Source organism: Oncorhynchus mykiss, chromosome 4, assembly GCF_057628025.1.
Source record: "Oncorhynchus mykiss isolate SJ-2025 chromosome 4, ASM5762802v1, whole genome shotgun sequence".
Taxonomy (NCBI): Eukaryota; Metazoa; Chordata; class Actinopteri; order Salmoniformes; family Salmonidae; genus Oncorhynchus; species Oncorhynchus mykiss.
In genome coordinates this window covers 20,825,856-20,852,291 of record NC_143025.1, presented here as the reverse complement: position 1 = coordinate 20,852,291, position 26,436 = coordinate 20,825,856, and the positions used below count along the sequence as shown (strand labels likewise).

The following is a 26,436-nucleotide window of genomic DNA, read 5'->3' as shown; positions in this document are numbered from 1 at the left end:
CCCACTGCTGGCTCGCTTCTGAAGCTCAGCAGGGTTGGTCCCTGGATGGGAGACCAGATGCTGCTGGAAGTGGTGTTAGAGGGCCAGTAGGAGGCACTGTTTCCTCTGGTCTAAAAAAATATATCCCAATGCCCCAAGGCAGTGATTGGGGATACTGCCCTGTGTAGGGTGCCGTCTTTCAGATGGGAAGTTAAACGGGAGTCCTGACTCTCTGTGGACATTAAAGATCCCATGGCACTTATTGTAAGAGCAGGGGTGGTAACCTCGGTGTCCTGGCTAAATTCCAAATCTGGCCCCTCATTCCATCATGGCCACCTAATCATCCCCGCCTTCCAATTGGCTCATTCATCCCCCCTCCTCTCCCCTGTAACTATTCCCCAGGTCGTTGCTCTAAATGAGAATGTGTTCCCAGTCAACTTACCTGGTAAAATAAATAAATAGAAATATGGGTCAGCCTGTGCTAAGCCCTGTTCCCTCCACAGGCCAGGAGGCTGTGCCATCCAGGGCTCCAGGTTCAACTCATCCAATGGTTTCCCTGATGAGATGTTGAACTTTGTCAAGACCCACCCCTTGATGGATGAGGCTGTACCCTCACTGGGACAGAGCCCCTGGATTGTCAGGACCATGGTCAGGTGAGGCTCCACTGTTCTCTTATCACAGACATGAGATAAGACTCACACACACAAACATACTGTTCTGTTGCCCTGAGATATGGCTGTAGACTTCTATGGTGTCTTACCATGTCTCAGGGCAAACTGTGTTGAGGGCTTGCTAACAAACTAAAACATGGACCCATGCACCCAGACCTAATTTGCATGAACACACAGGCATTAGTCTGTGGGCCGGTGCTCCTTCTGTTTATGGCGGTCACTCGATCCGCTCACTGTGAGGGTTTGCTGCAGGAGGCAAGCAGCTGGGATGCATCAAACCCCACTGGCCACCAGCCGAGCCCGAGCAGGGAGGAGAAAATGAGTGTGACAAGTTGTATGTGGAATATTAAATACCCAGTGGTACATTAACTCATACACACAGGACTCATGTAGTTCAACTACGGTGCTATTGTCTCATGACAAGTCCATTCATCTGAATGATATTAATGAGTGCTCTTGGTAATTAGTTCTGTATGTAAATGAGATGAATATTTTACTGTGTGAATCTCATTTAGTTGGTCTGGAGTGTCAGTGCAGTATGAGTAGACAGTGAGAGGTATGCAGGTAGACCCTATTCCAAATTGAGCCCTAGACACTACCCTAAGTAACTTCATGTACGATTTGATAGGATCATTTAAGCTTAATTAAAATTGTAATAGCAGCTGCACTTTGCAGTTTGACAGACTAGGTGGAATTAACACCATATTGCTTACTCCGACCCTCTCAGGTCCACACTAGGGGTCAACATGGGACTGGATAGACTGTCTTTATCTCACCACTATATCTGCCTGTCCAGGTACCAGCTGAATAAGATGGTGATGGACACAGAGGCTGGCCCCTACCGGAACCGAACGGTGCTCTTCCTGGGCTCCAGCCGTGGGACCATCCTCAAGTTCCTGATCGTCCCCAACTGGGACAACACTGTGTCCGGCAGCAATGTCTTCCTGGAGGAGTTGGAGGGCTTCAACCCTGACAAGTAAGGATTAACAGGTTACAGACAGACTCCAATAGGTTTTTTTGTGCGGCATTGTGATCGTCTTCTTAATAATTGTGTTTCACTGTAACATATATGTGGGACTGCAGGGGGGATAGGAAGCAGTCTAAGCAGATGGGGTATTAGTTGGTTATTATCTTCCACTGAGCCCAATTAGAAATGTCTCCTAACCAGAGCTACAGTGGCAGTGCTGCTTATTGTGCCCCCTGATCTAGTTGCAGGTAGCCTAGTGGTTAGAGTGTTGGGCCAGTAACCAAAAGTTTGCTGGATCAAATCTCTAAGCTGACAAGGTAAAAATATGTTATCCTGAACCAGACAGTTAACCCACTGTTCCCTGCTAGGCAGTAATTGTAAATAAGAATTTGTTCTTAACTGACTTGCCTAGTTAAATAATGAATGTAAAATATATTCTCAGCTTCAACTGAGAGGGAGATGGGGCTCATTTTACTATAACGGAGCAGCACAAACTTACCCGGCAGGTGAAAGGAGGTTCCAAGCGTAACTTCGCTACCCTTCAAAACAATGCATTAATTTAGGTGTCAGGGCAATGTTCCATTCCACAAACAACTTACATGGGGCGCAGAGGAGTCAGATCACAGGAACAATTAGTTCCGGCTGCAGCAGTAGCAGCGGTGGTGCCGGTGTATGAGTGTGTTTGGAGGTGATTTGCTGTGCGGTGACGGTTGCGTGACTGTGAGCCTGGTATAGGGGTGTATGACAGGGCTGGCAGGGAGCCAGCTAATCAGGAGACAGGTAATGGAGAAATCAGATCAGCATTCTCCCAGCCTGCCCTTCCTTAACCCCAGACCATCTCTCCTAATGGGTCCAGGGTAGATAGACGGGCCACCGCTACCATCACCGGGGCAACGGGAACACAAGACATCACAGAGAGAGATCCACAAAGCCCAAATTGGTTTGTGATTGGCTGCCATAATGAACCAGGAAATGACGGGGTGGAAATGGAGAGACTAATGGTCCACACTTTCATTATTCTCGCTACCTGTCTCCATTTGATTATTTCTTACTTTTACTTGTTGCTTGTTCTCTCTCTCTCTCTCTCTATTTCTCTCTCCGTCTCTCTCTCTCTCGCCCCGTCCGTCAGTCTGGTTTGTCACATAGTGGATGTTTGTTGTGAGGTATGAGTCACAGCTTGGCCGTACCGTACTGTAATTTCTGTAGAATCTCAAACCTGTAGTGTGTGATAAATTCCCCCTAATGACTCCTCAGCTCTCAGACATGTTAATTACCATAAGCCCATGCATGAGTCCACATATGTATATAGATCGATACAAATCCAGCCTACAAAGGAAGGTGTGTGAAATATGTGGGAGTGCTAAGTGGCAATTAGAGCTAATGCAGGGTGTAGCTGGTGGCTTGTTTGATGTCCATCCAACCCTAGACCTCACCCATCAGCCATCAGCACCCTGCATACTAAAGATGACACTGTGACAACCAGGCATTTCAATGCTTCCGAATGCACGTTACTGCTTTTACTGCTATTGTTGTGCTTTTATTTATATACCGGTTTGAGTTATACTGGTTTGAGTTAAACTGGTTTGAGTTATACTGGTTTGAGTTAAACTGGTTTGAGTTATACTGGTTTGAGTTAAACTGGTTTGAGTTATACTGGTTTGAGTTAAACTGGTTTGAGTTAAACTGGTTTGAGTTATACTGGTTTGAGTTATACTGGTTTGAGTTATACTTCATGAAGCATTAGGTGTGAAGAACTGAGCAGTGAGTGTTGTCTTGGTGTCACGTGTATTGAGATCAATATGAAATAGAGTACGGTTCTGTGCAGTCAGTGTGTGATATGATGTTTGATATTGAGGTGCATTAATACGTTAACTCTGTGTGTGTGTCCAGGTGTGGGGAGGACACTCCGCAGGCGAGGCATCTGTTGTCCCTGACTCTGGACCGGGTGAGCCGCTCTCTGCTGCTGGCCTTCCCCTCTTGTGTGGTCAGGGTCCCTGTGGCACAATGCCAGCTCTACTCACGCTGTATGAAGTAAGTCACACACACACACCTCACACACACCCTACAAACACGTCACTGTCCTCACACACACTTTTCAGCCACATACAGTAGATCTGTCACTTACCCTAAGCCCCGCCCAGTACCGATCATTAAAATCACACCTTTAGTCAGGCCCTAAACCTTCTGCCAACGTTAAAAAAGCTACCCTCAGTGCACCTAAATACTTTACCACATCCCCAAGTGCTCTTCAACAGATCTGTAAATCCAAAATACCACAACACAAGTCTTACTTTCTTGCCTTTGGGCCTTGCTGATCCATCACTAAGTCAAAGATGCCTTGATGCCAGCAGTCTCTAGACCTAGTGAGGTGTGACATGCAGTAAACCATATTTCACATGTTTAATGTGTTCACTGAACCTGTGGACTCATACATCTCATACATGTCTGTAATGTGTTCACTGAACCTGGGGACTCATACATCTCATACATGTCTGTAATGTGTTCACTGAACCTGGGGACTCATACATGTCTGTAATGTGTTCACTGAACCTGGTGACTCATACATCTCATACATGTCTGTAATGTGTTCACTGAACCCGGGGACTCATACATGTCTGTAATGTGTTCACTGAACCTGGGGACTCATACATGTCTGTAATGTGTTCACTGAACCTGGGGACTCATACATGTCTGTAATGTGTTCACTGAACCCGGGGACTCATACATGTCTGTAATGTGTTCACTGAACCTGGGGACTCATACATGTCTGTAATGTGTTCACTGAACCTGGGGACTCATACATGTCTGTAATGTGTTCACTGAACCTGGGGACTCATACATGTGTGTAATGTGTTCACTGAACCTGGGGACTCATACATGTCTGTAATGTGTTCACTGAACCTGGGGACTCATACATCTTATACATGTCTGTAATGTGTTCACTGAACCTGGGGACTCATACATGTCTGTAATGTGTTCACTGAACCTGGGGACTTATACATGTCTGTAATGTGTTCACTGAACCTGGGGACTCATACATGTCTGTAATGTGTTCACTGAACCGGGGGACTCATACATCTCATACATGTCTGTAATGTGTTCACTGAACCTGGGGACTCATATATGTCTGTAATGTGTTCACTGAACCTGGGGACTCATACATGTCTGTAATGTGTTCACTGAACCTGGGGACTCATACATGTCTGTAATGTGTTCACTGAACCTGGGGACTCATACATCTCATACATGTCTGTAATGTGTTCACTGAACCTGGGGACTCATACATGTGTGTAATGTGTTCACTGAACCTGGGGACTCATACATGTCTGTAATGTGTTCACTGAACCTGGGGACTCATACATGTGTGTAATGTGTTCACTGAACCTGGGGACTCATACATGTCTGTAATGTGTTCACTGAACCTGGGGACTCATACATCTCATACATGTCTGTAATGTGTTCACTGAACCTGGGGACTCATACATGTGTGTAATCTGTTCACTGAACCTGGGGACTCATACATGTCTGTAATGTGTTCACTGAACCGGGGGACTCATACATCTCATACATGTCTGTAATGTGTTCACTGAACCTGGGGACTCATACATGTCTGTAATGTGTTCACTGAACCTGGGGACTCATACATGTCTGTAATGTGTTCACTGAACCGGGGGACTCATACATCTCATACATGTCTGTAATGTGTTCACTGAACCTGGGGACTCATACATGTCTGTAATGTGTTCACTGAACCTGGGGACTCATACATGTCTGTAATGTGTTCACTGAACCTGGGGACTCATACATCTCATACATGTCTGTAATGTGTTCACTGAACCTGGGGACTCATACATCTCATACATGTCTGTAATGTGTTCACTGAACCTGGGGACTCATACATGTCTGTAATGTGTTCACTGAACCTGGGGACTCATACATGTCTGTAATGTGTTCACTGAACCCGGGGACTCATACATGTCTGTAATGTGTTCTCTGAACCTGGGGACTCATACATGTCTGTGATGTGTTCACTGAACCTGGGGACTCATACATCTCATACATGTCTGTAATGTGTTCACTGAACCTGGGGACTTATACATGTCTGTAATGTGTTCACTGAACCTGGGGACTCATACATGTCCGTAATGTGTTCACTGAACCTGGGGACTTATACATGTCTGTAATGTGTTCACTGAACCTGGGGACTCATACATGTCTGTAATGTGTTCACTGAACCGGGGGACTCATACATCTCCAACATGTCTGTAATGTGTTCACTGAACCTGGGGACTCATACATGTCTGTAATGTGTTCACTGAACCTGGGGACTCATATATGTCTGTAATGTGTTCACTGAACCTGGGGACTCATACATGTGTTTAATGTGTTCACTGAACCTGGGGACTCATACATGTGTGTAATGTGTTCACTGAACCTGGGGACTCATACATGTCTGTAATTTGTTCACTGAACCTGGGGACTCATACATGTCTGTAATGTGTTCACTGAACCTGGGGACTCATACATGTCTGTAATGTGTTCACTGAACCTGGGGACTCATACATCTCATACATGTCTGTAATGTGTTCACTGAACCTGGGGACTCATACATGTCTGTAATGTGTTCACTGAACCTGGGGACTCATACATCTCATACATGTCTGTAATGTGTTCACTGAACCTGGGGACTCATACATCTCATACATGTCTGTAATGTGTTCACTGAACCTGGGGACTCATACATGTCTGTAATGTGTTCACTGAACCTGGGGACTCATACATCTCATACATGTCTGTAATGTGTTCACTGAACCTGGGGACTCATACATCTCATACATGTCTGTAATGTGTTCACTGAACCTGGGGACTCATACATGTCTGTAATGTGTTCACTGAACCTGGGGACTCATACATCTCATACATGTCTGTAATGTGTTCACTGAACCTGGGGACTCGTACATGTCTGTAATGTGTTCACTGAACCTGGGGACTCATACATGTCTGTAATGTGTTCACTGAACCTGGGGACTCATACATCTCATACATGTCTGTAATGTGTTCACTGAACCTGGGGACTCATACATGTCTGTAATGTGTTCACTGAACCTGGGGACTCATACATGTGTGTAATGTGTTCACTGAACCTGGGGACTCATACATGTCTGTAATGTGTTCACTGAACCTGGGGACTCATACATGTCTGTAATGTGTTCACTGAACCTGGGGACTCATACATGTCTGTAATGTGTTCACTGAACCCGGGGACTCATACATGTGTGTAATCCCGTGCACATTTGGAATGGATCCCTCACTAAAGACCGTGTTTACTCTGTTTATCTCCAGGAACTGCATCGCCTCCAGGGACCCCTACTGTGGCTGGACCAGGGGAAGCACCTGCTCTTTCCTCAGGCCCGGGACTAGGTGAGGTGCTGGGGGTGACAAGGGCACTGCTCTTGGCTCTGTCTGTCTCTCTGTCTGTTCCCTGTCTGCTATGGACCTGCCCCGGGTCTCGCTGGTACCTTTGTACTCTGTTTTGTTTCTTTCAGGACTCTGTCTGGTGTCTGTTTGGTCTCTGTCTGGTCTCCGTCTGATCTCCAATTGGTCTCCGTCTGGTGTCTGTCTGGTCTCTGTCTGGTCTCTATTTGGTCTCTGTCTGGTCTCTGTCTGGTCTCTGTCTGGTCTTTGTTTGGTCTCTGTCTGATTTCTGTCTGGTCTCTGTTTGGCCTCTGTCTGGTCTCTGTTTGGTCTCTGTTTGGTCTCTGTCTGGTCTTTGTTTGGTCTCTGTCTGGTCTCTGTTTGGTCTCTGTCTGGTCTTTGTTTGGTCTCTGTCTGGTCTCTGTCTGCTCTCTGTCTGGTCTCTGTTTGGTCTCTGTCTGGTCTCTGTTTGGTCTCTGTCTGGGCTCTGTCTGGTCTCTGTTTGGTCTCTTTTTAGTCTCTGTCTGGTGTCTGTTTGGCCTCTGTCTGGTCTCTGTCTGGTCTCTGTTTGGACTCTGTCTGGTCTCTGTCTGATCTCTGTCTGGTCTCTGTTTAGTCTCTGTTTGGTCTCTGTCTGGTCTCTTTTTGGTCTCTGTCTGGTCTTTGTTTGCTGTCTGTCTGGTCTGTACCTGCTCTCTGTCTGGTCTGTACCTGCCCTCTGTCTGGTCTCTGTCTGGTGTCTATTTGGTGTCTGTTTGGTGTCTGTCTGCTCTCTGTCTGGTCTGTACCTGCCCTCTGTCTGGTCTCTGTTTGGTGTCTGTCTGCTCTCTGTCTGGTCTGTAACTGCCCTCTGTCTGGTCTCTGTTTGGTGTCTGTTTGGTGTCTGGTCTGTACCTGTTCTCTGTTTCATCTGTACCTGCTGGACCACCTGGGTTGCTGTAACAATCATTATTGGTACTTAATGAGTTAGGCTTAGGTTCTGACAGAGCCTACAGTTTATAAGCCTGCAGCACAAGCTGTCACTGCACAAACATGCCCTCATTTAGTTTTACTATCCTGTCAGAGCGAGCTGTGTTCATTCATTCATTCATCTATGATTTCTGCTATTGCCGTTGTGTGTTCACAACAATGCTGCATTTTCAATACAGCTTAATATCCAGAGCTGGGTGTGCGTCTTTGTCAGGGTTGTGTTGGTCTTGTTCTCCTGCCATAGGAAGATTCCTGCCTGTCTTGGCAGCTCACCTCTTGTTCTGGTCTGTAAACCCTCCCCGCTCCCCCACCGCTCCATCCCCTCTTCCCCACCGCTCCCTCAATGCTCTCTCCCCGCTCCCCCACCGCTCCCTCCCAATCCCTCCCGCTCCCCCACCGCTCCCTCCCAATCCCTCCCGCTCCCCCACTGCTCCCTCCCAATCCCCCCCGCTCCCGCCCCTCTCCCCCACCGCTCCCTCCCCACTCCCCGACCGCTCCCTCCCAATCCCCCCCTTCCCCCCGCTCCATCCCCGCTCCCTCCCCGCTTCCCCCCGCTCCATCCCCGCTCCCTCCCCGCTTCCCCCCGCTCCATCCCCACTTCCACCCGCTCCATCCCCACTTCCACCCGCTCCATCCCCACTTCCACCCGATCCATCCCCACTTCCCCCCGCTCCATCCCCGCTCCCTCCCCACTTCCCCCCGCTCCATCCCCACTTCCACCCGCTCCCTCCCCACTTCCTCCCGCTCCATCCCCACTTCCACCCGCTCCATCCCCACTTCCCCCCGCTCCATCCCCGCTCCTTCCCCACTTCCCCCCGCTCCATCCCCGCTCCCTCCCCACTTCCCCCCGCTCCATACCCTCTTCCCCACCGCTCCCTCACTGCTCCCCCACCGCTCCCTCCCAATCCCTCCCGCTCCCCCACCGCTCCCTCCCAATCCCTCCCGCTCCCCCACTGCTCCCTCCCAATCCCCCCCTTCCCCCCGCTACATCCCCGCTCCCTCCCCGCTTCCCCCCGCTCCATCCCCACTTCCACCCGCTCCATCCCCACTTCCACCCGCTCCATCCCCACTTCCACCCGCTCCATCCCCACTTCCCCCCGCTCCATCCCCGCTCCCTCCCCGCTTCCCCCCGCTTCATCCCCACTTCCCCCCGCTCCATCCCTGCTCCATCCCCACTTCCCCCCGCTCCATCCCCGTTCCCTCCCCACTTCCCCCCGCTCCATCCCCACTTCCACCCGCTCCATCCCCACTTCCACCCGCTCCCTCCCCACTTCCTCCCGCTCCATCCTCGCTTCCCCCCGCTCCATCCCCACTTCCACCCGCTCCATCCCCACTTCCCCCCGCTCCATCCCCGCTCCCTCCCCGCTTCCCCCCGCTCCATCCCCGCTTCCCCCCGCTCCCCCCCGCTCCATCCCCGCTCCATCCCCACTTCCTCCCGCTCCCTCCCCACTTCCCCCCGCTCCATCCCCGCTCCCTCCCCACTTCCCCCCGCTCCATCCCCGCTCCATCCCCACTTCCCATCGCTCCATCCCCGCTCCATCCCCACTTCCCCCCGCTCCATCCCCGCTTCCCCCCGCTCCATCCCCGCTCCATCCCCACCGCTCCACCCCCCATCCCTCCCCCACCGTTCCCCCCGTTCCCCCACCGCCCCCGCCCTCTCCCCCACCGCCCCCGCCCTCTCCCCCACCACTCCCCCACCACTTCCCCTCACGTCCACCCAGCCCAGTGAAATAAAATCTCTCTTTAGAGAGGCTGCTTATTGATTTATGTGTGCGAACAGGTACAGTGCCAGCAGTATCAGACAACAGAGCCTTAAAGAGCACCTTACGGCCTCACCGTTATACAGTTAAGGCTCCTGTGTTGTTTCTGATTTGATTTAGCAAGGGCGGTCAACTTGCCCATCGATCCTGTATCGAGTGATGCGCCAGTTCTAGTTTGAGGATGAATTCCATTTGGAAAAGTCAAAACAATGCTGGGCAATGAAGAAACTCTCAGTAGTTTGCAATATAAGACTGTAATATGGACTATAACATGGACTGTAACAGGGACTATAACATGAACTATAATATAATACTGTAACATGGACAGTAACATGGACTATACTATAATATAATATAAGACTGTAACATGGACTATAACATGGACTGTAACATGGACTATAATATAATATAATACTGTAACATGGACTATACTATAATATAATATAAGACTGTAACATGGACTATACTATAATATAATATAAGACTGTAACATGGACTATAACATGGACTATAACATGGACTGTAACATGGACTATAACATGGACTATAACATGGACTATAACATGGACTGTAATATGGACTGTAACATGGACTATAACATGGACTATAACATGTACTGTAACATGAACAATAATATAATATAATACTGTAACATGGACAGTAACATGGACTATACTATAATATAAGACTGTAATATGGACTGTAACATGGACTATAACATGGACTGTAACATGAACTATAATATAATATAATACTGTAACATGGACAGTAACATGGACTATACTATAATATAATATAAGACTGTAATATGGACTATAACATGGACTATACTATAATATAATATAATACTGTAACATGGACTATAACATGGACTATACTATAATATAATATAATACTGTAACATGAACTATAATATAATATAATACTGTAACAGGGACTATAACATGGACTGTAACATGAACTATAATATAATATAATACTGTAACATGGACAGTAACATGGACTATACTATAATATAATATAAGACTGTAATATGGACTATAACATGGACTGTAACATGAACTATAATATAATATAATACTGTAACATGGACAGTAACATGGACTATACTATAATATAATATAATACTGTAACATGGACTATAACATGGACTGTAACATGAACTATAATATAATATAATACTGTAACATGGACAGTAACATGGACTATACTATAATATAATATAATACTGTAACATGGACTATACTATAATATAATATAATACTGTAACATGGACTATACTATAATATAATATAATACTGTAACATGGACAGTAACATGGACTATACTATAATATAATATAAGACTGTAACATGGACTGTAACATGGACTATGACATGGACTGTAACATGAACTATAATATAATATAATACTGTAACATGGACAGTAACATGAACTATACTATAATATAATATAAGACTGTAACATGGACTATACTATAATATAATACTGTAACATGGACTATAACATGGACTATAACATGGACTGTAACATGAACTATAATATAATATAATATAAGACAGTAACATGGACTATACTATAATATAATATAAGACTGTAATATGGACTGTAACATGGACAGTAACATGGACTGTAACATGAACTATACTATAATATAATATAAGACAGTAACATGGACTATACTATAATATAATATAAGACTGTAATATGGACTGTAACATGGACAGTAACATGGACTGTAACATGAACTATAATATAATATAATACTGTAACATGGACAGTAACATGGACTATACTATAATATAATATAAGACTGTAACATGGACTATAACATGGACTATACTATAATATAATATAAGACTGTAATATGGACTATAACATGGACTATAACATGGACTGTAACATGAACTATACTATAATATAATATAAGACAGTAACATGGACTATACTATAATATAATATAAGACTGTAACATGGACTATAACATGGACTATACTATAATATAATATAATACTGTAACATGGACTATAACATGGACTATAACATGGACTGTAACATGAACTATACTATAATATAATATAAGACAGTAACATGGACTATACTATAATATAATATAAGACTGTAATATGGACTGTAACATGGACTATAACATGGACTGTAACATGAACTATAATATAATATAATACTGTAACATGGACAGTAACATGGACTATACTATAATATAATATAATACTGTAACATGGACTATACTATAATATAATATAAGACTGTAACATGGACTATAACATGGACTGTAACATGAACTATAATATAATATAATACTGTAACATGGACAGTAACATGGACTATACTATAATATAATATAAGACTGTAACATGGACTATACTATAATATAATATAAGACTGTAACATGGACTATAACATGGACTATAATATAATATAATACTGTAACATGGACTGTAACATGAACTATAATATAATATAATACTGTAACATGGACAGTAACATGAACTATACTATAATATAAGACTGTAATATGGACTGTAACATGGACTATAACATGGACTGTAACATGAACTATAATATAATATAATACTGTAACATGGACAGTAACATGGACTATACTATAATATAATATAATACTGTAACATGGACTATACTATAATATAATATAAGACTGTAACATGGACTATAACATGGACTGTAACATGAACTATAATATAATATAATACTGTAACATGGACAGTAACATGGACTATACTATAATATAATATAAGACTGTAACATGGACTATACTATAATATAATATAAGACTGTAACATGGACTATAACATGGACTATAATATAATATAATACTGTAACATGGACTGTAACATGAACTATAATATAATATAATACTGTAACATGGACAGTAACATGAACTATACTATAATATAAGACTGTAACATGGACTATACTATAATATAAGACTGTAACATGGACTATGACATGGACTGTAACATGGACTGTAACATGGACTGTAACATGGACTGTAACATGGACTGTAACATGAACTATAATATAATATAATACTGTAACATGGACAGTAACATGGACTATACTATAATATAATATAAGACTGTAACATGGACTATGACATGGACTGTAACATGAACTATAATATAATATAATACTGTAACATGGACAGTAACATGGACTATACTATAATATAAGACTGTAATATGGACTGTAACATGGACTGTAACATGAACTATAATATAATATAATACTGTAACATGGACAGTAACATGGACTATACTATAATATAATATAAGACTGTAACATGGACAGTAACATGGACTATACTATAATATAATATAAGACTGTAACATGGACAGTAACATGGACTATACTATAATATAATATAATACTGTAACATGGACTATAACATGGACTGTAACATGAACTATAATATAATATAATACTGTAACATGGACAGTAACATGGACTATACTATAATATAATATAAGACTGTAATATGGACTATAACATGGACTGTAACATGAACTATAATATAATATAATACTGTAACATGGACAGTAACATGGACTATACTATAATATAATATAATACTGTAACATGGACAGTAACATGGACTATACTATAATATAATATAATACTGTAACATGGACTATAACATGGACTGTAACATGAACTATAATATAATATAATACTGTAACATGGACAGTAACATGGACTATACTATAATATAATATAATACTGTAACATGGACTATAACATGGACTATAATATGGACTGTAATATGGACTATACTATAATATAATATAATACTGTAACATGGACTATAACATGGACTATAACATGGACTGTAATATGGACTGTAACATGGACTGCAACATGGACTGTAACATGGACTGTAACATGAACTATAATATAATATAATACTGTAACATGGACTATACTATAATATAATATAATACTGTAACATGGACAGTAACATGGACTATACTATAATATAATATAAGACTGTAATATGGACTGCAACATGGACTGTAACATGGACTGTAACATGAACTATAATATAATATAATACTGTAACATGGACAGTAACATGGACTATACTATAATATAAGACTGTAATATGGACTGTAACATGGACTATAACATGGACTGTAACAGGGACTATAACATGGACTGTAACATGAACTATAATATAATATAATACTGTAACATGGACAGTAACATGGACTATACTATAATATAATATAATACTGTAACATGGACTATAACATGGACTATAATATAATATAATACTGTAACATGGACTATAATATAATACTGTAACATGGACTATAATATAATATAATACTGTAACATGGACTATAATATAATATAAGACTGTAACATGGACTATAACATGGACTGCAACATGGACTATAATATAAGACTGTAACGTGGACTATAACATGGACTGTAACATGGACTATAATATAATATAATACTGTAACATGGACTATAATATAATATAATACTGTAACATGGACTATAATATAATATAAGACTGTAACGTGGACTATAACATGGACTGCAACATGGACTATAATATAAGACTGTAACGTGGACTATATTGAAAGGAATATAATTAAGTTCCTTACTGATTAGTTTGTGTTGATATTGTTTTATTACTTTAGGTGTTTTGTGCATCTTTATCAGACTTTACGTTCATATTACTCAGTTATAACTTTACCAGTAATCTTGCCTCCTGTAGACAATTTGTCCTTAAACTAATTAGCATTTTCTCAGCTTTCTCAGGTATTGTTACAAAACATTGCCATCCTACCTATCTACTCTAAAGATTACAGCCTGCAGCCTGCATTTAGCCAACACAATATACCCTATCAGGGTGAGCAATATATTCACAATTACTGTAACCCCTTCAGTGTAAACTCACTTTTCAGAGTCACTCTCAGGCAGTAAAACACTCAGTTGGCCTGCTTGTTGTCTGGGCCTTTTGAACTAATTGCAGATCGTACAGCAGGAGACACATCCCAGTGAGCTGTCTGTGACTGTTGCTGTGCAGCCTGCCCTCTTGCCCTGGGCACTTTCCATGTTTAAATGACATAATTGGACGGGGGCCATTTTGAAGTCAAACTGCAGCCGTTTCTCCTCGTTAGAGGGCCTTTATGGTATACATTCACTAGATTAGAATAACTAGCTGATGTTTCTCTGGATATGGGCCATGACTAAGAGTGGCCTGCTCTCTCCAGGGGACTATAATGGACCTGGTCTGGTCTCACTGTCGCTGGAACTCACTGGTTTCATTTCCTTTTTATTTTGTCTCTTCATCATATAATGTCAGAGCTCCCTTTAGTTTTCCAAGGGCTCATATTACCAAAGTAGAAATTCTAATTGTTTTTAAAGTACGAGGGGAAAGAGCATATCCAGACGTGCTTTCAGAGGTGGGGGTATACTGTACAGTATGAGTTCTATCAACTTCACACTAAAAACTCTTCCTGTCCTTTCTGGTACATTTCATAGTGTTTTGTTTACCAGAGAAAAGCAGAAAGTTCTGTCAGACCAAAGCAGTTACACGATGTATTGTTTGTGTCCGTTGATAAATGACTGCGTCTTTCCGCTCTTCCAGACTGCCGTTCGAGCAAGACGTAGAACGCGGCAACGTGTCCCACTTGGGCGACTGTGACGGTAAGATATGTTTTTCTTTCTCTTTATTGCCATCCTCTCAACCTGTGTTGAGAAGTATTAGTGTTGATTCTGTGTTCCTTACGTAATTGCCTTCTCTAGGGTAGAACATCATACTGCTGCCTAGCTCCATATCATCACTGCCATGTTGAAATCCCCATGTCTGTTTAGAATCTTTCCTTTTTTTCTCTTCCCCAGCTTTGCTTATTTTTTTCCACTTCTGGCTAATTATTATCCATCTCTGAGAATCCTGGCCTTGATGTTTTCCGAGTTGTGTTCTGTTGTGAAAATGAAGGTGGCACAGCAAAGAGATTGCTCGGAGAGAAATCTCCTCGATTCCCGTGGCTCTTCTGATCCCACCGCTAATTCTGATGAGACATGTGTGCTATTACTGCTCCACCTCTTCAAGTTCTCAGAGTTCCTCTGCCATGCACCTCGAGAGCCACTCAGATAAATAGTACATAACGGTCACACACGTGCCTCTAATCCTGCATCAGAGGGGCTGTTTGAAGCTGCTTTCCCACCCCTGGACCCCTCTGGGTCCTGCTCTTTTTCTGTCTATGGGTGCTGGGCCGGTGGCTTGTCACTCTTCCTGTACGCTTGCGGTTCTGATACTGACATGACAAACGTGTGGTGGCCCTGACTTCTGCTGACAGAGGTGCTGTTGGTTGTCTCAAGATGAATGGTGCACCGTAGCCCTGCGTACGCTTGCCAAAAGGGTGCGCCAGAATCAGTCTATCAGCTGCCAGAATCATTAGGCACTGTGTCTTAGATAGTGATGAACTTGTGCTTCAATTTCCTTCTCCTATTGATGCTAAATCCGTTTTTACAGCACATAGTTCCCCCAGTGTACATTGCTCACATGGTCTACACAGATCTCTGTATCTTTGTATCTATCAATAGACAAGACAGTCTGTGGAAGACAAAAAGCTGTAGAAAAGAGACCAGTTATGACATTTCATCATTCATAGTGTTACTGTTTGTAACCTGTGAAGGATCATCTTCATTCTCACATCACAACACACACACACACACACACACACACACACACACACACATACACACACACACACACACACACACACACACACAGAGAGAGAGAGAGAGAGAGAGAAGGCAGGTGTGAGTCTCCAAAGCTCTGAGGTAGATTAGACAGAAGCATATCAGTCCATATCTCTCTACCTGACATCTGTCTGAGTCTGTAGCAGGCAGATAGAAAAGAGCCTGCCGTACTCCATCCATCTATCTATGGGTTAATGCAGCATTCATCACCATCTCCCTCCTTCTCTCTCTCCCTGAGTGAAGGAGCGTACCCAGGCACTGCCGCTCCTCAGTGGTGCCCCCACTGCACACACACAGCGCCGGGCTAGGGCCCACCGAGCTGAAGCCACAGCCAAACTCCAGCCAGACCCCCCCCTTTTCGGCACCCCACAGAGGAAGATGGATGGACAGCCCTGCTAACAGCCCATCTTACTGCCTGTCCTTCTCCTTAGCCAGAGAAAAGTAGCCCTGGAATGAGAGGAGGGGGAATCGATTTTCATCTCCTCTTTGGCTCGATCTGAGTCTAATAAATATCAGGAGTGAATCTATAAAGCAGTCTGCAGCCGTGATGGCTGAGGGGCTGAAGGAGGGGTTGAGGGAGGAGACATGGCTGAGCCCGGGGTCCTGGACAGGGGCGTGACAAATTGAGTGAGAAGGCCACCGCCGTGTCTGGAATCACCATGTTGGCACTGCTCCCGTTAGCGATAGCGTGACGAGGCAGTTACTCTGTCAGTTGGCACAAGGAGGCTGCCTACTCCTGCTCTCACACCTCGCTTTTGCTCTCCCTCTCCATCCATCCTTCTACAGTATCAAAGTTAGAGCATGATTCAGTGCAGGAACAGTATATCCCATGGTGGTCTACCTCAGCCCAGGTTAGGAAAGAGGCAGTCACTGTCTCTCTTCTTCTACTCAACAACACAGAGATCAGTTCAGGACAGGAACTTGCGATTTCCCCCCTGAAATGTCAGACGTTTGGATGCCTGACTTCTCTAAATCAGTCCTGATCAAAGCAGATGGAGACATCACAGCTTTTAATTGAGCTGACCTGTGGTGAAGGGCTGCTTAGTCAAATGAGTCCAATCAGAGCTGTGTTTGTGTGTGTGTGTGTGTGTGTGTGTGTGTGTGTGTGTGTGTGTGTGTGTGTGTGTGTGTGTGTGTGTGTGTGTGTGTGTGTGTGTGTGTGTGTGTGTGTGTGTGTGTGTGTGTGTGTGTGTGTGAGCGAGAGAGGGAGAGGGAGAGGGAGAGCCTGTGTGAGTTTGTGTTTGCATGCGCGTGGCTCTGCATGCTGAGGGTCTGGGCCTATCCTAGCTCGCGTCAGCCCACAGCCTACAACTCAATCACTCTGTCCCCAGAGCAGCCCAAGCCTAATGCTGGACTTAGACTTTTAATCATGTTTGAGTTGAACCCAGTCAGCTCTGAAAACTCCTCTAAACTTGTCAGGTAATAATCACCAGCAGTATAAACACAATAATGAGCGGGGTTTGAGTCCGGGCGTCAACTGATTGTCTGACGTGTCAGCTCCACTTATGAGCAGTTATTGCACCACGCGACTGCAGAGTGCAGGTTTTCCAGGTCATGACCTAACTTGCAGGAGTATCAGTTACAACAGGGTAAGCTCAGCTAAGTGTCAGGCTAGACATCAACCGTATACTATTTCATTTGTTGAAAGGGACCTTTAACTCTCACAAAATGTAAAACTATGTACATAGGAAAAGGCTAGAACCCTATAGTGGTGTTTCTTCACCCAAAAGCTCCAGACAGCTTGGTACCAGTGATACGGTTCCAATGCACCCACTGGCTTCTCTAGCAAACGCTGTGGGAATCAACAGGAATTTCTGTTCGCACAAAAAGCTCATCAGCTAATGTCAACTGTATTAAACCAGGCGTCAAATGGGAGAGGATGCTGTCACTGCAGGAGAGAGTCGCTGGCACCATCACTTGTTCCAAGTCAACGCATTTCAAATCTACCTTTTCCCAGAAAGACGTCCCAGGGAAGCCGAGTAGGTTTCCGTCTGTGTGAACCAAGACAAAACGCGATAGTCAACTCTTACGCTCCTTCGCTGCTCGCTCACCATTCACTCCTTCCACGCCGCCTTGAAAGCACTCAGGCATAATGACAGACCCTCACCAGCGAGCGAAGCCATTACAGATGGAAGCAATTATGGTGCTGTGAAAATATTTCTCAATGTAAGGCGGTGTTTTGCCCTGGAGAACAGCGTGTTGCAATCACAAATTAATTGAGGTCCACAGCACAGCATTGAAGCTAGAGCAGGAAAGATCTGACGCGGTTGCGTCATGTTAGTGGGTGACAACTGCAAGGACTCCGGGGGAGAGGAAGCGGGAGGGAGCATTTGGTAGCACATTTACCACATTCTAATTTGTGTCGGTTAGAGGCCTGAAAGGAGCCGGTAAAGATTAGTGCTTTATATTTACATTGTGGGAGCAGTAAGTAGAGTTTTGAAACCTCTAGATGACAAATGCATTCCCTGAGGCTGAACCCAGCAGAGACACTGCAGCAATCACTCTAGGAGAGCTGCTCTGTCTGAGATCTTGGTGACCTTTACTACACCGAAGTCATCCGTGCCCGACCATCAAAGCTCCGCTCCTCGCACAATGAGAAGGAGGAGGGCAAACCACACGCCCCAGACGCCAGCCTACTTCCTCTCACATACGTCTCAGCCACAAAGCAAAGATCTGAGACGCTTGAGCTAGGCCTATCCTACCTGCTGTCTGACAAGAGGTGCAGGTTTGTGAAATGTGAGGGAGTTTCAATGTGCAGCATCAAACCTGAATATCATGTGGGTCTCTCTTGTGAGGAGTATGGGGAGAAGAGAGTGGTAGGAGAGAGAGAGAGTAGGCAACGAGGTGAAAACTGATGGGTATCAGAGAGAGCATGAAAGGACAAACAGCTGCCGTGAGGTGCCGACCGAGCCGGGCCGATAGCTGGCTAACACACCGCCATCAGGCCTCTGCGTGTCAACAGGAAATAAACCCCATAGACACAAATTCATGCCGAACTGTAAAGTGGTGATCTGGCAAAGGATGATTGACTGCCTCAGTCTAATGCGTTCTAAGGCCTCATGCTGCATGGCTGAGGAAAAAGTGTTCAGCAGTTAGTTAAGTCCCAGAGCCCCATAATGCCTCATTCCTAACCCTCACATAGTGACATTGTCTCTGAAACTCGTGGCATTATCTCTCACTGAGACTATAATCCAGCGTGCTGTTCCCAGGTAACATTCGGCCTCCCCTCACTAGTCTCCACACCCAGTGTATCGATCACCTTAAAGGGGATTTTGTTCAATTCACCACAAAAGCTGTCTATCTGATGCCTCATCTCACTGAGGATTGGTCTCATTGTTGTACAGGAGGATTTTCTAAAGCCGTGGGCCTGTGGCGGAGCGGATGTATGGTGCTGAAGGCATTTCATTAAGCGTGTGTCGTAAATCAGAGGAGCAGGGCGGAGGAGCTGATTCAATCAGCCAACCAGATGGGCTGGAGTCCCAACCAATGCTGGATGATTTAATCATCCCACTACTAAACCTTAAACAGTGTGTGATGGGAACAAATCCAATGCTACAACACTGAGGTGTTAACACCGAAACAAATAGTTCTGTGTTTTCAGCTGGCGGTCATACTGTGTATTGTGGTGTGTACAGCCATGGCACACTAGATTTATGTCTACAGCATGTGGGAAAGATGAAGTTGAAATTGTGAGGTACCTGATTGGAGAATGAGCGATTGTAACCCTCGGTGGATCGTTAAACTAATAACACGGCCCGGATTTTGAATTTATTGCCTGTGACATACCTTTTGAATATTTGTTATTAGTTTCCATGGTGTGCTTTTCCTTCGCACCTAAACTGAGGATATCAATTACTGCCCAACACCAACCATAACCGTAGGCCATGGGGTGTAGTTGTGGGAAAGGGAGTATAAAGCGACAATCCTCCGAGACGCATTTTTCTGGAAAACTATTTATTTCAGCACGTCTTCCACAGTCCACAGCCCAGATGTTTTATTTGGATTGTATGCAGCTGAAAGTGCTAACAGCCTCAACCTTGTTAAGTTGCTCCTAAAGGCCGGCATGATGAGAAAAGAAAGGTCTCAAAATATAGGCCCACTAATATAAGCCCACTCAGTGTGGAACATGTGAATAGGCCCACTAATATAAGCCCACTCAGTGTGGAACATGTGAATAGGCCCACTAATATAAGCCCACTCAGTGTGGAACATGTGAATAGGCCCACTAATATAAGCCCACTCAGTGTGGAACATGTGAATAGGCCCACTAATATAAGCCCACTCAGTGTGGAACATGTGAATAGGCCCACTAATATAAGCCCACTCAGTGTGGAACATGTGAATAGGCCCACTAATATAAGCCCACTCAGTGTGGAACATGTGAATAGAAAGTGTTAAAAAATATAACACAAAGGAACCAGTCCAACGACCGACAGTTTCCCTTTCATCAAATTGAGCATGGGATGCAGTCAACTTCATGTGATAGATATGAATTGAACACACACCATTATTTAAACAACTCTGCTCTATCATTTAGCACAAGGTCATTGTAGCAGCACAGTGGACTACTGTGTAGATGCATTTATGATGGAATTAGCTAAAACTTCAATCTGTCCTTTACTAATAGGACGGCTGAAAACCTGATTCTATTAGCAGTTTTGTGGAAATGTTATGGGATTGAATTGAAAACACATGCTGGGGTTCATAAATATTTTACCATATTGATCAGTAGAGGCAACCTAGACCTGCCCTTATAAGGTTCTACACAACCTCTAGCCAGCTCACTCAGTCATGACTCTTCCTTGGTAATGTAGTCAGAGGAACTATAAATGCCTTGATAATCAACCCTATGAGTAAACACAGTGTCTATGATGTAGCAAGGCTATGGAGCTCCAACATGTCTGACCACAGAACAATGGTGGAGGGAAGGAGACCACACTGGAGAGGAACCCAGATCAGAGAGAGAGAGAGAGAGAGAGAGAGAGAGAGAGACAGAGAGAGAGAGAGACAGAGAGACAGAGAGAGAGAGAGAGAGATACAGAGAGAGAGAGAGAGAGAGAGAGAGATACAGAGAGAGAGAGAGATACAGAGAGAGAGAGAGATACAGAGAGAGAGAGAGAGAAAGAGAGAGAGAGACAGAGAGAGAGATACAGAGATAGAGAGACAGAGAGAGACAGAGAGAGAGAGAGAGAGAGAGAGATGGCACGGCAGCCCCACTTCCCCCCCAGGAGGCTGAAAAGATTTGTCATGGGCCCTCGGATCCTCAGAAAGTTCTACAGTTCCACCATCTTGACTGGTTGCATCACTTCTTGGTATGGCAAATGCACCGCTCTTGACCGCAAAGCTCTACAGAGAGTTGTGTGGACAGCCCAAGCTTCTACCCACAAGCCATAAGACTCTGAATTAGCCAGACTGCTAAGTAGTTAGTTAATGGTACCCAAACTATCTTCACTGACTCTGTCTTGCACTGACCCTATGCACACTCACTAGACTATATATACACACCATATACAGTATACACTCACTTACACACACTACATTGACACTCCCACAAAAAGTACACACACATTCACATACACTACAATCCTCATTGATCTGGTACTGGTACTCCCTGTATATAGCTCCACATTGATCTGGTACAGGTACTCCCTGTATATAGCTCCACATTGACCTGGTACTCCCTGTATATAGCTCCACATTGATCTGGTACTCCCTGTATATAGCTCCACATTGATCTGGTACTCCCCGTATATAGCTCCACATTGATCTGGTACTCCCTGTATATAGCTCCACATTGATCTGGTACAGATACTCCCTGTATATAGCTCCACATTGATCTGGTACAGATACTCCCTGTATATAGCTCCACATTGATCTGGGACTGGTACTCCCTGTATATAGCTCCACATTGATCTGGTACTGGTACTCCCTGTATATAGCTCCACATTGATCTGGTACAGGTACTCCCTGTATATAGCTCCACATTGATCTGGTACTGGTAGTCCCTGTATATAGCTCCACATTGATCTGGTACTGGTACTCCCTGTATATAGCTCCACATTGATCTGGTACAGGTACCACCCTGCGTACCACTGCTGGCTTGCTTCTGAAGCTAAGCAGGGTCGGTCCTGGTCAGTCCTTGGATGGGAGACCAGATGCTGCTGGAAGTGGTGTTGGAGGGCCAGTAGGAGGCACTCTTTCCACTGGTCTAAAAAATATCCCAATGCCCCAGGGCAGTGATTGGGGACACTGCCCTGTGTAGGGTGCCGTCTCTCGGATGGGACGTTAAACGGGTGTCCTGACTCTCTGAGGTCATTAAAGATCCCATGGCACTTATTGTAAGAGTAGGGGTGTTAACCCCGGTGTCCTGGCTAAATTCCCAATCTGACCCTCAAACCATCACGGTCACCTAATAATCCCCAGTTTACAATTGGCTCATTCATCCCCCTCCTCTCCCCTGTAACTATTCCCCAGGTCGTTGCTGCAAATGAGAACGTGTTCTCAGTCAACTTACCTGGTAAAATAACGGAAAAATAAAATAGGTACTCCCTGTATACTCCCTGTGTACTCCCTGTATATAGCTCCACAATGATCTGGTACTGGTACTCCCTGTATATAGCTCCACATTGATCTGGTACAGGTACTGCCTGTATATAGCTCCACATTGATCTGGTACATGTACTCCTTGTATATAGCTCCACATTGATCTGGTACTCCCTGTATATAGCTCCACATTGATCTGGTACATGTACTCCCTGTATATAGCTCCACATTGATCTGGTACTGGTACTCCCTGTATATAGCTCCACATTGATCTGGTACATGTACTCCCTGTATATAGCTCCACATTGATCTGGTACTGGTACTCCCTGTATATAGCTCCACATTGATCTGGTACTGGTACTCCCTGTATATAGCTCCACATTGATCTGGTACTGGTACTCCCTGTATATAGCTCCACATTGATCTGGTACATGTACTCCCTGTATATAGCTCCACATTGATCTGGTACATGTACTCCCTGTATATAGCTCCATTCTTGTGTATTTCATTTTATTCCTCTTGTGTTACTATTTGTTGGGATGTGTTCATCAGCAAGCATTTCACGGTAAAGTCTACACCAGTTGTTTTTGACAGAGAGAGAGAGAGACAGAGAGAGAGAGAGACAGAGAGAGAGAGAGATACAGAGAGAGAGAGAGAGAGAGAGAATATAGTGCCTGGAGTCTTTCTTTAAACAAAGATAGAAATAATGGTAGAAAGAGTACTGAGCCATGAGTGCAGGCAGTGCATTCAGTCCATAATTCTCATATATTACATACACACACACAGTACACTCACATTCACATAGACACACACACACTCATATTTATATACTGCTCAAAAAAATAAAGGGAACACTAAAATAACACATCCTAGATCTGAATGAATGAAATATTCTTATTAAATACTTTTTTCTTTACATAGTTGAATGTGCTGACAACAAAATCACACAAACATGATCAATGGAAATCAAATGTATCAACCCATGGAGGTCTGGATTTGGAGTCACACTCAAAATTAAAGTGGAAAACCACACTACAGGCTGATCCAACTTTGATGTAATGTCCTTAAAACAAGTCAAAATGAGGCTCAGTAGTGTGTGTGGCCTCCATGTGCCTGTATGACCTCCCTACAACGCCTGGGCATGCTCCTGATGAGGTGGCGGATGGTCTCCTGAGGGATCTCCTATCTGACCTGGACTAAAGCATCCGCCAACTCCTGGACAGTCTGTGGTGCAACGTGGCGTTGGTGGATGGAGCGAGACATGATGTCCCAGATGTGCTCAATTGGATTCAGGTCTGGGGAAAGGGCGGGCCAGTCCATAGCATCAATGCCTTCCTCTTGCAGGAACTGCTGACACACTCCAGCCACATGAGGTCTAGCATTGTCTTGCATTAGGAGGAACCCAGGGCCAACCGCACCAGCATATGGTCTCACAAGGGGTCTGAGGATCTCATCTCGGTACCTAATGGCAGTTAGGCTACCTCTGGCGAGCACATGGAGGGCTGTGCGGCCCCCCAAAGAAATGCCACCCCACACCATGACTGACCCACCGCCAAACCGGTCATGCTGGAGGATGTTGCAGGCAGCAGAACGTTCTCCACGGCGTCTCCAGACTCTGTCACGTCTGTCACACGTGCTCAGTGTGAACCTGCTTTCATCTGTGAAGAGCACAGGGCGCCAGTGGCGAAATTGCCAATCTTGGTGTTCTCTGGCAAATGCCAAACGTCCTGCACGGTGTTGGGCTGTAAGCACAACCCCCACCTGTGGACGTCGGGCCCTCATACCACCCTCATGGAGTCTGTTTCTGATCGTTTGAGCAGACACATGCACATTTGTGGCCTGATGGAGGTCATTTTGCAGGGCTCTGGCAGTGCTCCTCCTGCTCCTCTTTGCACAAAGGCAGAGGTAGCGGTCCTGCTGCTGGGTTGTTGCCCTCCTATGGCCTCCTCCACGTCTCCTGATGTACTGGCCTGTCTCCTGGTAGCGCCTCCATGCTCTGGACACTACGCTGACAGACACAGCAAACCTTCTTGCCACAGCTCGCATTGATGTGCCATCCTGGATGAGCTGCACTACCTGAGCCACTTGTGTGGGTTGTAGACTCCGTCTCATGCTACCACTAGAGTGAAATGCTACCACCAGCATTCAAAAGTGACCAAAACATCAGCCAGGAAGCATAGGAACTGAGAAGTGGTCTGTAGTCACCACCTGCAGAACGACTCCTTTATTGGGGGTGTCTTGCTAATTGCCTATAATTTCCACCTGTTGTCTATTCCATTTGCACAACAGCATGTGAAATTTATTGTCAATCAGTGTTGCTTCCTAAGTGGACAGTTTGATTTCACAGAAGTGTGATTGACTTGGAGTTACATTGTGTTGTTTAAGTGTTCCCTTTGCTAAAAAAAATGTGTGTATATACTCAGTGTCCAGTTTATTAGGTATACCCATCTAAATCCCTGTCGGACACCCCTTTGCCTCCAGAACAGCCTGAATTATTTGGGGCATGGAAACGTTGCTCAATTGGTATCAAGGGACTTAATATGTGCCAGGAATAAACTAGTCAGACCATTACAACCCTGCCATGTTAGGTGCCTCCTAAGAAGAGGTAGGTGCAGGAGTTAGGAGCAGGAGAGCAAGGGATTTCCAGTGGCACAGTCGTTTATTATAAAGTCCCAAAACAACAACAGGTGGGGAAACACACCCCAACGAAGTCGCCATACATAGGGAAAATCACAAAGCACACGGAGGAGAAACCTCTACTCCTAATACAGTACCAACGGTACAACGACTGTGAGAAACAAAAAACCCTGTGGCGCAAACACGCACCCCTAACAAAGCAAACACAGCAAAATAATCCCACACAAAGACTAGCAGGCAGCGGAGGTTAATAAACCCACCAAAAATTAACTAATAGGACACAGGTGTAAACAAAAACAGACAGACACAAACGAAAAGGAAAAATAGATCGATGGCAGCTAGTAGGCCGGCGACGACGACCGCCGAGCACCGCACGAACAGGAAGAGGAGCCACCTTCGGTGGAAGTCGTGACATGCCACCAGTTATTACCGTTGACACCAGGCAGGATGGACTCACGCAGCTTATGCCAAATCCTGACTCAACAGGAACTGGGATTTGTCCGACCAGGTGATGCTTTTCCACTCCTCAAATGTCCTGTGTTGGTGATCGCTTGTCCACTGGAGCCTCTTCTTCTTGTTTTTAGCTGATAGGAGTGGAACCCATTGTGGTCGTCTGCTGCCCATCTGTGACAAGGTCTGACGAGTTGTGAGTTTTGATATGTCGTTCTGCACACCACTGTTGTAATGTGACGTTATTTGCCTGTTTGTGGCCCACCTGTTAACTTGCAAGATT

General features: G+C 44.6%; 1 protein-coding gene across 8 annotated transcripts in view; it reads left to right on the top strand.

Moving 5' to 3' along the window:
• LOC110522756 (semaphorin-6B) overlaps nucleotides 1-26,436 on the top strand; it is a 135,287-nt gene that overhangs the window by 92,210 nt on the left and 16,641 nt on the right. For all 8 annotated transcript variants that reach the window (XM_036968406.2, XM_036968405.2, XM_036968408.2 and 5 more), the window contains 5 exons: nucleotides 483-632; nucleotides 1,447-1,626; nucleotides 3,508-3,648; nucleotides 6,961-7,038; nucleotides 15,406-15,464. In XM_036968406.2, coding sequence (XP_036824301.1) covers nucleotides 483-632; nucleotides 1,447-1,626; nucleotides 3,508-3,648; nucleotides 6,961-7,038; nucleotides 15,406-15,464 — 608 coding nt within the window. The remainder of the gene's footprint in view (nucleotides 1-482; nucleotides 633-1,446; nucleotides 1,627-3,507; nucleotides 3,649-6,960; nucleotides 7,039-15,405; nucleotides 15,465-26,436) is intronic.